Below are 11,647 nucleotides of genomic sequence, written 5' to 3'. Positions count from 1 at the left end.
TTCCTCATATACCCCCCGTCATGATATCTCGCGCACGTGATCTCTCCACGGGTGTTATGACGCACGTGTCATTTTCGCGCTGCAGGAAATGCTTATATAGTACCTGCGTTGCCATCTGGCTGAGACCCATATAGTATATGAAAACACAGATTCCGTTGGACTAGCACTATGTAGTCAATTGGTACTACTACGGTGCACGCGGTTTCCTATTCCGGCAAGCACCGAGTCATTTTTGTTGTCGGTTACATAAAAACTTGTCGAGTTCGCGTAGATATGTCTTCAACGTTCACCCATGGCACCAGCTAATGCAATCTTAGAGTACTCTTCTGACGCGCCTCAGCCTCTCATCTATCCTCGCTTGTCTCAACACCACTTGCTATCCTCGAAAGAACCTGATTATCTTCGTCTTATCCTCACTTCGAAAGTATATGAGATCTTGAAAGAAACACCCCTGGTCTACGCCCCAAACCTTAGTGCAAGGCTGGGCAATCAGATATGGCTGAAACGAGAGGATCTACAAGAGGTTTTCAGCTTCAAAATTCGAGGTGCCTATAACTTCATGGCAGGGCTATCTGAAGAAGAGCGGTGGAAAGGTGTTGTAACATGCAGCGCTGGTTAGTGTGCGTACTTGCGGCGCCTTTAGTCATATTATGTTTTCCCGTCTAAATCGCTGACTTGGCGTTGTTAGGCAATCATGCGCAAGGTGTAGCCCTTTCTGGTGAACGTCTGGGGATACCCTGTACCATTGTGATGCCAAAGGGCACTCCATCCATCAAAGTTCGCAATGTCGAACGGCTCGGTGCAAAGGTCGTACTCCATGGTGTCGACTTCGACGAAGCAAAGGCAGAATGTGCAAGATTAGCTGCCACTCATGGGCTGATATTTGTCCCGCCATACGATGACCCGCTCGTAATCGCAGGTCAGGGTACGGTTGGCATGGAAATATTAAAACAAATTCCAGACTCTGACAATCTCGATGCTATCTTCGGTGCAGTTGGCGGTGGCGGTCTTGTCTCTGGAATATGTGAATATGTTAAACGCATAGGCAACCCAAACACAAAAGTGCATGGTGTCGAGACCTTTGATGGGGATGCTATGGCACAGAGTTTGAAGAGAGGGTCGAGAGTGACTTTAGCTGAGGTCGGCCCCTTTGCAGATGGCACAGCAGTAAGAATCGTTGGCGAGGAGCCATTCAGGATATGCCAGAGACTCTTGGATGACATAGTCCTAGTTGACAACGATGAAATATGCGCCGCTATCAAAGATATCTTCGAAGGTAAGGGATTTTCCAATCCTCTTAAAAAAATATTTACCCTGCTCATAAACTTAGAAACCAGGTCCGTTACAGAGCCTTCCGGAGCCTTAAGTCTGGCAGGCTTAAAGCGACACATCATAAATAAAAATCTAGTCGGCGCAAATAAAAAATTCGTCGCCGTTGTCAGTGGAGCCAACATCAACTTTGACAGGCTGCGGTTCGTTGCAGAGCGTGCAGAATTGGGTGAGGGACGTGAAGCGCTTCTGAGCGTGGCGATACCAGAAAAGCCTGGAAGGTAAGTCCTTCATTCTAAGTCATCACATCCTGTCCCTTGCATTTGTTATTTATTGGTTGACTTCCGTTCTTGTGCCTATACAGCTTCTTCGCATTACACTCCATCATCCACCCGCGGGCAACAACAGAGTTCATATACCGCTATGACGATCCGAACACCGCACATATATTCCTCTCATTCAAGCTAGAAACCTCATTTCGCAAAAAAGAAGTGGAGAAGGTGCTTGAAGAAATTCAAAAACAAGGGATGACTGGATATGACGTTAGCGATGATGAAGTCGCCAAATCTCACGCACGGTACATGATACGTGGATCCACAGCGATCCCAAACGAAAGAGTGTTCCGGTTTGGTAGGCATTATTTGGTATTTCCACTTCGCGCTGTGCTTACCAGAATCTCGCTCCAGAATTTCCTGAACGACCGGGCGCTCTGCGCAAGTTCCTTCAGGGTATTTATCCTGGATTAGGGTGGAATATATCGATGTTCCACTACCGTAACCACGGCGCAGGTTCGTGCAATGTCTTCTTTGTCGTCTTTTGTTCGCTCATGAATTTGCCGCAGACCTTGGCAAAGTGTTAACGGCCATCCAAGTTCCGCAAGAAGATTACGCGGCATTCGACGGGTTTTTGGGCAACTTGGGATATCACTATGTGGAGGAAACTGACAACGAAGTGTACAAGCGGTGTCTTGCAGGACAGGTTGCTCTAAATGGATCAGCATAGGATATATGTCCGGGTTACGCCCGAGTGCGTCAGCAGGCATACAATTCTGTCGGTGTTGATTTTATCCGAATATCAATTGAATGATGCTTGAATGTATACGTTTACGAGAACTCAAGGACGAACTGTGGTGGGATGGAACCTCATATCCCTGATCTCAGATAAAAGAAAGGGTTGTCGGGTCGCTCAGCGCTGGGAAGTCCTGTCTTTGCATGAAGGGTCAAGTGTAACCGAAGTTTGGCGTACACTGGCATGACTGCTTGATGTCAGCTGGATCATGTCGCACGACATCTCTAGACATTTGGTGATGTGAAAGGGTCTAGACTTTACAACGAGAGCTTAGGATTATTGTAAGTGCGTAGGATTCCGCTCGATTGACTACAGAAAGGTGGTATAGCTGATATATATTCGTCTGAAAGGCGATCAAGCCGAAGCCACTACTAAGTACTGATCCGAAAATAGCTAAAGCACATTCAAGTCTGCGTGAACTTGGCGTGAACTATTATGTAATAAAGACAGCTACTATGTATTGTGAGTCTTTGAAGAGACATATTTGACAGTCTTTGAAGAGATATATTGGACAGTGAGAAGAAAAAAAGAGCCCGCAGTCCACGGCGAAAAATTTATAGTTAGAACCCTGCATCATACAGTTTTTGTCATTTCCTCAATCATCCCGGAACTAACGGAACGATTGACTGCTGTTGCCGCTGGCCGTTGGGCTCGTTGCTATGGAGCTGGGAGTCCTGGGAGTGATGGAAGAGGCGCTCAGGAGGAGTTGTATAAGCGAGGGGAATTGCAGGCGCAGCAGAAGGGGATGAAGGGGAACCAGGGAAACGTTGTTTCATCTCTTTAATGGCTTTCACGGCCAGGGATGTGGTAAGACCGCGGTTTCCGATTTTGATACCGGAAGATCCGTATTTGTAAATCCAACCGATTTCCCAGCCTCCATCTTCGCATTGCAGAGGAAGCAAAGTACGAAGATCAACGTCGTTGCGCAATCCAAAGGATGCACAAAGCCTGAGGCGCATGGCAAGCGCCAGGGCGTCACCATCAGCCCCTATGCGCTCCTGAATACGTTCGATCAGCAGTGGCTTTATATAGGCTGCCAGGTAGACGTCGCTGCTGATTTCAAGTAGACGTCCAAGGAAATAAAGGAAGCATTCCGGGGTTGCATAATATCGTGTACCGTCGAGATAAGCTCGATGCAGGAGCACCTCGCGTATCCAGCGAAGGGTGCGATCGAGCTGATAGCCACGGCCATAAGAATAGAATAATGTGAGCGCATTGACGCACACGACCGGATCAAACCGAGGTCGACGATGGTCAAAGTATGTCTATGATTAAGGGGAGGTCGGCCAACGAATGGGAAATGATAGCTGAACGCACGTACCTGAATAATCCCATCGTCATCAATATAGTCAAGCATGTCATCCATGACGGAGTGTACTACGTCCTCAGGGCTGCCTATTACGGTCAACCCAAGTGAGGTGGTATCCAAGTCAAAAGGAAACTCTTCGGTAGTAAGCAATGGTCTTTCTGATACCAAATCAGCGCTAGATAATGGTGGCAAGCATTTGGTACGTACCCTGGAAGAAATTCCACGTCCGACACGTATCAGTCAAATTGACGAGACTCCTGACATGCTGTTCAATGAGTGCAGGGAAAGGAAGGTAATATACTTACCGGTTATCAGTCGCTTCTAGTATCAGCAACTGAGCGAAATTCTCCCGTAAGAGAATACCGTTATCAGTTACAGATAGGAGTCTCTTCGCATTCACAGCCAAGTATTGACTGCCCCTTTCGATAGGGTCTCCAAGCAGGTTATAAAGTGCGCGGATGACTTTACTGTTATCGTCGAAAATAATACCACGCATTCCAAGCGAACGAGCGGAGAGGACATTCTCCATTTTATCGTCCACAAAGATGGTGCGGGAGGGGTCAGCCCCTGTACTTGAAATCACTGCCTTGTAGAAGCCAAGGTTAGGTTTCCGCTCGCCTACGTCGGCGGAGGTGAAGATGCCGTCAAACAACGACCAATCAGCAGGCTTGGTACGAAGCACTTCATAGTCAGGCGCAGATATATTTGACATGGCGAAGACATGTAGCGTTCCGTTCGAGTGTGCTTTGAGGCGTCGAATAACCGATATAAGCTCTTCATTGGACTGCAGAGAGTCACGAGCATCTTGAAATGTACGAGCAACCTCTGTGGGGTCTACAGAGAATTCTCCTCCAACCCTAGCATAACACTCAGCCTGGGGGATCCTTCCCCTTTCGTAGTCAATCCATGTGGGAGATGAAAGGATTTTACGTAAAACGTTTTGGGATATGGAGGTTCTGGTCTGCGGGGACCAAGAGAACAAAACGTCACCGATGTCGAAGATGAGAGTGGTGTAATCCGAGGCAAACGACATCGAGCTCAGTTAGGTGTCGCAGGTAAAAAATGGAAGATGGGGCACGATGGAGAGCACAGATGCTGGCTATTTGAATGCTTAGAGACAGTCCAAGACCGAAGTAGCTAGCTTCGGAGTCCGTGCCTAGCATTAGCAAACTTCTGCAGATTCATAATCTCAAGTAGAGATCTTACATACAATTATTTTTCTGGTCGGGGGTCTGGGACCGCGGGAGAGTCACAACATTTTACCGTGACGTGCTATCACTAGATACTGTGCGTTCAAATCGTGGATTCAAGATATGGACGCCAAATGATATTAGAAGATCAGTTTCGGGAAGGGACTCATGGTCGAATAATGTACCTAGTAGAACTCCAACAATATCATGATATCTACTGACTGCCATTAGCAAATTGTAAGAATGGGAAAAATAACAAAAGCTCACATCTCAGTCTCGAAAGGAACTGAAATGCTCGTACGGATCTGATAGTACTCATAGCTCTATGCATGTTAACGTAGAGACTCGGACGAAGTGAATTCACGTATTGAGTAGTTGGGCTTGCAATCCGAGATCCTCTCGTCGTTCCTGGTCCGAATCCTTCGGACTCAACACACGGACCACGACCTGATGTCCATACCCGTATACGGTGAGACGGTGCGAGAGGAAAACATGACGGAAATGGAAACGTGAGCAACGAGCATATATGCTCCCGTGGTTTCCGGCTGACACGCGACACTAAATAGGAAAGTTCAAAATGACTCCATTTTATGTTACTATCGGCTACCACGACTCATCAGGAAATCAATCCTAAGTTGATATGAATAGCGTTAATAATTGTGGTGTTCCATAAATCTAACATATGATATGGCTGTGCCGAAAAATTATCGCGTCTTGGAAGTATACAACAGCGTGATGCCAGCGCTAGCTTTATATGTCATTGTCATGGTGTCCCAACAATACACTGATGCTGAATATTTCAGAGTTCCACTGAAATTGCATGCAGTGGATTTCATTAGAACGCTGATTCTGAATTTCAGCGGATGAGTCTTTCGATTCAGCGCCACCCAGTGAAAAATTTACTGAATTAAAATTCAGCACTGGTAAGCCTAAATAATGTATGCTTATGCTACAGCTGTTCCGCTATACGACTTGTTCCATGTTCAGGTGCCGAGTAATGTAGCTCGCCGGAATTTCTCGGCACCATACGTCCAGCTGAGCGGAGTCAGCGGACGCGCTGTTCGCTTCTGCACCTGTTTTCCTCTTCCACATCATCGAGTTCGTCGTACCTAGTACATCCTCACCTCGATTCAGACATACAGTCTTTATTTATACCCACCCACATCAGGAAATTCTCACATTACTTTATTTGTCCTTAAACAGACTTAATACACTTAAGTGTCTTGTTGAAAGGTGGATCTACTTGTCCAACATTTCAACTTGAGTATATTCAGAAAGGAAATGTTGAGGTATATTGATATATATGTTTTATTATGCTTCACACTAGAGAAATATGAAATATGCCAGGTAAATAATGTGAGAGAGAGCAAACAAGTTTTGAGATAAGTAGGTTAAGCTGATTAAGGAGATTAAGGAATGTGAGAATTTCCTGATGCACCTCTCCCTAATTTCACACTGTATATGTTACTGTATTGCACAATTTAACAAACCCACACTCGCTCGATAGCCATCTAGCATGATCAAATTCGTAAGCAGTTGTCCCGCCCTCCCGAGCGGCTCCACCTGCCTGCGTCCCACCCCGAGCTAACACTTGGTCCAGCCCAACCTACTAGATCATGTCAGCGACTTTCGAGCCAGACGAAGCTGGACACAGCTATCCCTTCCTTTCCTTCATTTTTTTTTTAATTATTTTAATAAAGTGGGGTCCTCCTGCTCAATGCTCGAAGGACCCGCAATCAATTTTCACAGCCAAGATAGGACAGCTCATATGTAGTAGCAAACTGAACCGATGAAAAGTAAGGTACTGCTGAGTTCTTGAGACTTGAACCTGGGCATTAGGAAGAAAGAAACACTATAGGGCCTATTTTTTTTTTTTTTAATAATATTTTTGTTACAATCTAACCCAACGCTAAGATATAACTCAAAGAATCAGGTTGCTAAACACTAACCAGATAACTGGTAGGTCAAGTTAGAGAATACATGTTGTACCTACAGGTCTTATATACGAGTATTGAAGCGGAGCTACAATGTAAACGTCCAATAGGAATAATCATAGAGAAGTTGTACGATAGAAGGTCGTGGAATGTGGTGGAATGTTCTGTGATATGTGAAGAGGTGAAGTGATGCATATGTGATGAGTGAAGGGGTGAAAGGGTGAAAGATGTCAGTGTGAAAGGTGACACTGTGACAAAGTGAAGTGGAGGGTAGGGAACTGTAACAATTTTTATGTTTAATTTTTTAGAATGTGGCCGAACAGCCAAGTTGAGAGTCGAGACGCACGATTTCGAGAAATACGACACTGCAAACAATGCTGCACATATCTGCGCACAAGGACCAAACAGAACTGTCCAACTTGGTGAGTTTACAGATTTTGAGAACCGTGTATGAGTAAATGAAGCAAGAAGGGATGCTTGCAAATATATTTTTGAAACTCGTTTGAGCTCCAGCATCCTGCTGCCTGAATCAGCGCAGGTGCAACACCGGATGCAGCAAGAGCCGTTGCTCCGCCAGCACACATCGAATGTCCCGAGATTGAAGGTGGGAAAAAATGACGCAAGTATTGCATAAACCATGCGCGTGTTGGGATGGTTCCATTGGCCATGAGCCATAGATGTGGATGGTGTGGAAAGCGGTCATCACGAGCGGACACATACCTCCACAGAACCTCTACAGCATTCACCCCATTAACTGTTTCATCCAGCAAGAGAATCTCGCATCCCACTCCTAGATTCGTTTTGTGATGAGGGAGTGTGTAGGTTGCAGAATGAGGTGTCAAGGTTAGGGAATGTTGAAGGGGAACTTTGTGGTATGATTAGTGTTTCTTCGCATTAGGCCAACATAATTCTGCCAGCCGTTGCAAAGTTTTGAAGCCAGTGACCAGCAGGGTCGTGATTAAGGAATTGTCAAAGACGTTTGAGTGAGCAAATGTATTCACTACGAGCATGAGATCTTGGTGAGTAAACAGTTGCTTTTGTTGGATAGGTCAAGATAGACGTCGTTTGCACCCTTTGAGAGTACGAGTGACAAGCAGTGATTTGCGCACGTCGCGCACATGTGGGAAATGAGCTTCGAGATGATTTACGATGCCGGACAGATATGAGTTGACAGATCTTGGTTCAATATAATGTGATAACCAAATGACGAAAAATGAGAGTGTGTCTTCAGTGGGATCAATTGCTCGATGATGAAGGTGACAAAAGTTAAGGTAGGAGTTGAGATGGGAGTCATAAGCTGAGGCAGTCATGGATTCAATAGCATAGCCGAGTGCCAATGAACGCTCTAACAACAAGCATTCGGGTGTCCAAGCCTCCCGTAAGGGTTGCTTGGACCGGACAGTGCCAATGTTCATTTTTTTGTCACCCCCAACGCATCCTGAGGGGGTTCGAAGTCAAAGATTTGAGCTGTGGGTATGAGATCTTTGACAAGCTCGTTATGAAAATGCGAAAGGGCATCTGCTATGATATTCTGTTGCCCTGGAATGTGTTCTACCTGCAGGTCAACTCCATACTTGAGCAGAACATCCACTGCTGAGAGTAGCAAAGAGTTGTGAGCAGGTTTAGCACGTAATGAATCAAACATAGTCACTGTATTGGAGTTATCGGTGTAAATGAGCATTTTGGCGGGTGGTTCGTCCATGTTCACTACCGAATGGATAGCAGAGCATACAGCTAATGCTTCTGTGAAAAAGATAGTGTCGCAAGGCTGATTAGATGGTAGATGGCATTGACAAGCAAAATTCTCATCAGGAAACCAGAGACCCAAACTGACTGCCAAAGCATCTGTGTAGACGACTACAACATTGTCTCGCAAAGGGTCGAAATCTAAGCATCTGAACAAATGTAAGCCATCAGAGCGTTCTATATGACCAGCGAGCCAATGTAGCTCATGCAGCAGTGGATTGTTGGTGTGTATCTGTGCCAGAGGATTGGTTTTCTGGCGGATCTTGTTGTAGAGCACCAACAGACCCGGCTTCAATCGTTGAAGCTCCATTCACACCAACTGGCGAGACATTGGAATTCATGTAAGGACCAGCAGTGATTTTTGTGTGCAAAACGACGCAGCTCAATGACCAACTTTTCTTTCTTGTGAGTTGGCAAGGTTACCTGCATTGCATTTGGGTCGACATTGAATCCAATAACCATCAAGGTAGCTCCGAAAAGTTGTTTGGGCCATTCATGAGGTAAATTGAGTTCGTCCCGTAATTGCAGTAGGTGAGTCTGCTTTGCTGGGAAGTAGCAGTCATAGGGAGCATAATATAATAGGTGCCCTGCAACTTCGAATGAGAAAGAGTTGTCCATGTAAGTCTTGAGAGCATCTATGAGAATGTGATGAATCACAATCCAAGCTATGAGGCACATAAAGGAGATCCAGACTTTGGGAGACCCTCTTCCTCCAAAGTTGTTGTTACAGTCAACGTGATGTTGACCATGAACGGTCAAAATCTGCTCAACTTGCCACAGAAAATGCATGGGTAAGCAACGAAAAGCCTGAGAAATGTCAGACTTGAACATCACCAATTTGACGTTAGGGTGTTGTTTGCAAAAGTGCAGCAACAAAGCTCCAAGTGAATGTAGTCCGTCAAGTTTGGTCCCTTTAATAGCATCATGGTCAATCATTGAGTTGAGCGAGTAGTCACCTGCTATGTGATCAATGACAAGGTGAAGTTTGTCAGAATTTGGCTTAGGTACAGTGTGCATTGGCACACTATACATGCCAGGATAAAGTTCTGTACCAAAACTTTCTGAAATGCATCCCAATCATATTTCTTCGTGCATTTGGTCTTCAATGAAGCGAAGTTGGTCATCTGTCTTCGAGCATGTATGCGATGAGTTATCATTAATGGAAGGATATGAAACATAAGAGGTATCAGCCCATGGCCAGAAACCTTGGCGCAAGGCTCGACAGACAGATTTGACAAAAGGTTGATTTGGGTGGTCTGAGAGTAAGCTTTTGAAATGATTAACGTTGATAGGTGTGACAATACAAAAGAGGTCAGGTCTCTGAGCAATGGTTCAAGCCACATCACTATCAGAGGCTTCATGCGAAGGAGGTGAAGGGACAGGTTCAGCATATTCTGAGGAATGAGCAGTTGGACTAAAAGTAGCATCTACTGGTGACCAGATAAGTCCTCGTCGATGATGAGGACATTTAAGTGGTGATTCATGTGGACTTGGACTTGGATTCCTCAAGATGCCTCGCTTCCATGTGATGTCGTGCGCAAAGTTTGCTGTCTTGCTCATGTGAGCAGACATGTGCATAGCGGCAGGTTTGTGCACTTTGTGTACATTCTCCAGTGTTTCATTTATGACAGGGCTCACACTGACTGAAAGCAGATTTGTCCTGTGCTGGAGCACCGGGTTTTGACTGCTTATCTTCGTCAAAGTGTCGGCCATCGGACTGGAAATGGGACTTGTAGATGTCAGTGAATGCAGCAAAGTCTGAAAGTCCGACTCTGCGTGTGTTTGCGACACGGTTTCTGACAGCTTTATCAAACCTGATGATCCTTTCATGGGTACGCTCGAGTCTGCAGTCAAATTTGTCATTAATATACTCTCCATAGGCAGCAAGCTCATCCTCTCGATGAGGGAAAGCAAACTTGATGGCTCTTGCAGTCCTGTTCCAGGCTGCAGACCATTGTGCTGCTGTTGTGATCTTCTTTGACACACCGCTGAGGTTCCAGAAAATTTGATCTCAATATCTCCGATAGTCTCGGTGCACTTGTCAATGGTATGTGAGGATGAGATGATGGAGTGTACAGCATCAAGATTGATGCATTTCCTGGCAACAATTTCAGCCCATCCAGCTTTATGGAATTTCAGGCAGCAGTGGTGATACATGAGTTGGCGCCGTACTTCTTTTGGGTCTTGCAACCAATTAAGGAGGACTTCATTAGTGCATGCGAGGTTTGCTGAGAGCTGACCTCCTCTGAATAATTTCTCGGCTTGTCCAAGGCAGGCAAGGTCAAGTTTGTACCATTTTTGAACAGGTTCACCTTGTTCAATGCTCTGCTCTCATTGATCTTCATCCTCTCTAGGAGGGTTGGAGTCTCTATCCTCCGAACATCACACAAAGTTTGACTCATGGTGGGCTCTGGTTCTCTCAAGGTCTCTGGACCATTGCTCGAGCATCTCAAAATATGGAGACGTGATATAAGACTCTGCTTGATTTGAGGCTTCATCGGTTGTTGCAGCAATAGTCTTTGTGATAGTGATAATGGCTTCTTCTTTTGAGATGAGGGTGTGTTTGTAGTCTTTGACGATACTGATACATTTCTGAACCAAGTCTTGTTCCAAAATAGACGGTCCTCCAAGGTTGGTTTGGGTTGAATCCCCTGACATTCCAAGTCTGATAGACATTGATTGAGTGTTTGATGCGGCATTTTGTGATTCTGACATGGAGGGACGATGGAATTAAGTATGAACGAGATTCAAATAAATAGCTTTAAAATTACGGTGCAGATGTGCACAAGCAGTGCTCAAACACTGGATGACAGCAAAGATGAAAGGTTGAAGACCCTTCTGCAACACCAGTGTTTAGGAGACCTGGTCACAGGCATGCGTCATCGTTAGATGTGACAAGCATGCGCATGGACCAGGACTCGGCCAAACCCACATGCGAGCATTGATTCAACTTGCTTAAATAAATTGAAACTCGATTTAATAGGGGAGCTCAGAGTAGTCTAACTGCTGTCCGCTGTTGATGCACATGAGCACTAAGGGTTAACAGATGTTATATAAGCAGATAACCTATTACTAAAAATTAAACCCAACTAATGAGCCTCGCTGGATTTTAGAAAGCGTTCAAACACCGG

The 11,647-nt window shown here is 45.4% G+C and overlaps 4 protein-coding genes across 4 annotated transcripts; 1 reads left to right on the top strand and 3 right to left on the bottom strand.

The window, feature by feature from the left end:
* Nucleotides 1-290: 290 nt before the first annotated feature.
* EDB93DRAFT_1148942 (tryptophan synthase beta subunit-like PLP-dependent enzyme) lies at nucleotides 291-2,587 on the top strand (the record flags this gene model as incomplete). The annotated part of the gene is made up of 6 exons (XM_041449596.1): nucleotides 291-614; nucleotides 689-1,276; nucleotides 1,331-1,550; nucleotides 1,634-1,899; nucleotides 1,956-2,057; nucleotides 2,111-2,587. Coding segments are annotated over 6 exons (1,661 nt in total), but the record flags the coding sequence as incomplete, so codon positions are not given.
* A 24-nt stretch (nucleotides 2,588-2,611) lies between these two features.
* EDB93DRAFT_472311 (Haloacid dehalogenase-like hydrolase-domain-containing protein) lies at nucleotides 2,612-4,867 on the bottom strand. The gene is made up of 4 exons (XM_041456480.1): nucleotides 3,952-4,867; nucleotides 3,854-3,903; nucleotides 3,659-3,804; nucleotides 2,612-3,602 (listed from the first exon to the last, which is right to left on the bottom strand). Exons 1-4 carry the CDS (start codon nucleotides 4,677-4,679, stop codon nucleotides 2,937-2,939), a joined length of 1,590 nt encoding a protein of 529 aa, XP_041307118.1. The 5' UTR covers nucleotides 4,680-4,867; the 3' UTR covers nucleotides 2,612-2,936.
* A 3,329-nt stretch (nucleotides 4,868-8,196) lies between these two features.
* Nucleotides 8,197-8,598, bottom strand: EDB93DRAFT_1066161 (uncharacterized protein; the record flags this gene model as incomplete). The annotated part of the gene is made up of 1 exon (XM_041444901.1): nucleotides 8,197-8,598. A coding segment is annotated over one exon (402 nt), but the record flags the coding sequence as incomplete, so codon positions are not given.
* A 1,250-nt stretch (nucleotides 8,599-9,848) lies between these two features.
* EDB93DRAFT_1104380 (uncharacterized protein) lies at nucleotides 9,849-11,231 on the bottom strand (the record flags this gene model as incomplete). The annotated part of the gene is made up of 6 exons (XM_041447410.1): nucleotides 9,849-10,111; nucleotides 10,155-10,233; nucleotides 10,503-10,639; nucleotides 10,672-10,699; nucleotides 10,757-10,889; nucleotides 10,951-11,231. 6 exons carry the CDS (start codon nucleotides 11,229-11,231, stop codon nucleotides 9,849-9,851), a joined length of 921 nt encoding a protein of 306 aa, XP_041307116.1.
* Between the last annotated feature and the right edge of the window lie 416 nt (nucleotides 11,232-11,647).

The sequence above is a fragment of the Suillus bovinus genome (genome assembly GCF_016758785.1).
Source record: "Suillus bovinus strain UH-Sbo-P2 chromosome Unknown EDB93scaffold_32, whole genome shotgun sequence".
Taxonomy (NCBI): domain Eukaryota; kingdom Fungi; phylum Basidiomycota; class Agaricomycetes; order Boletales; family Suillaceae; genus Suillus; species Suillus bovinus.
This window is presented reverse-complemented; position numbering and strand designations above follow the sequence as displayed.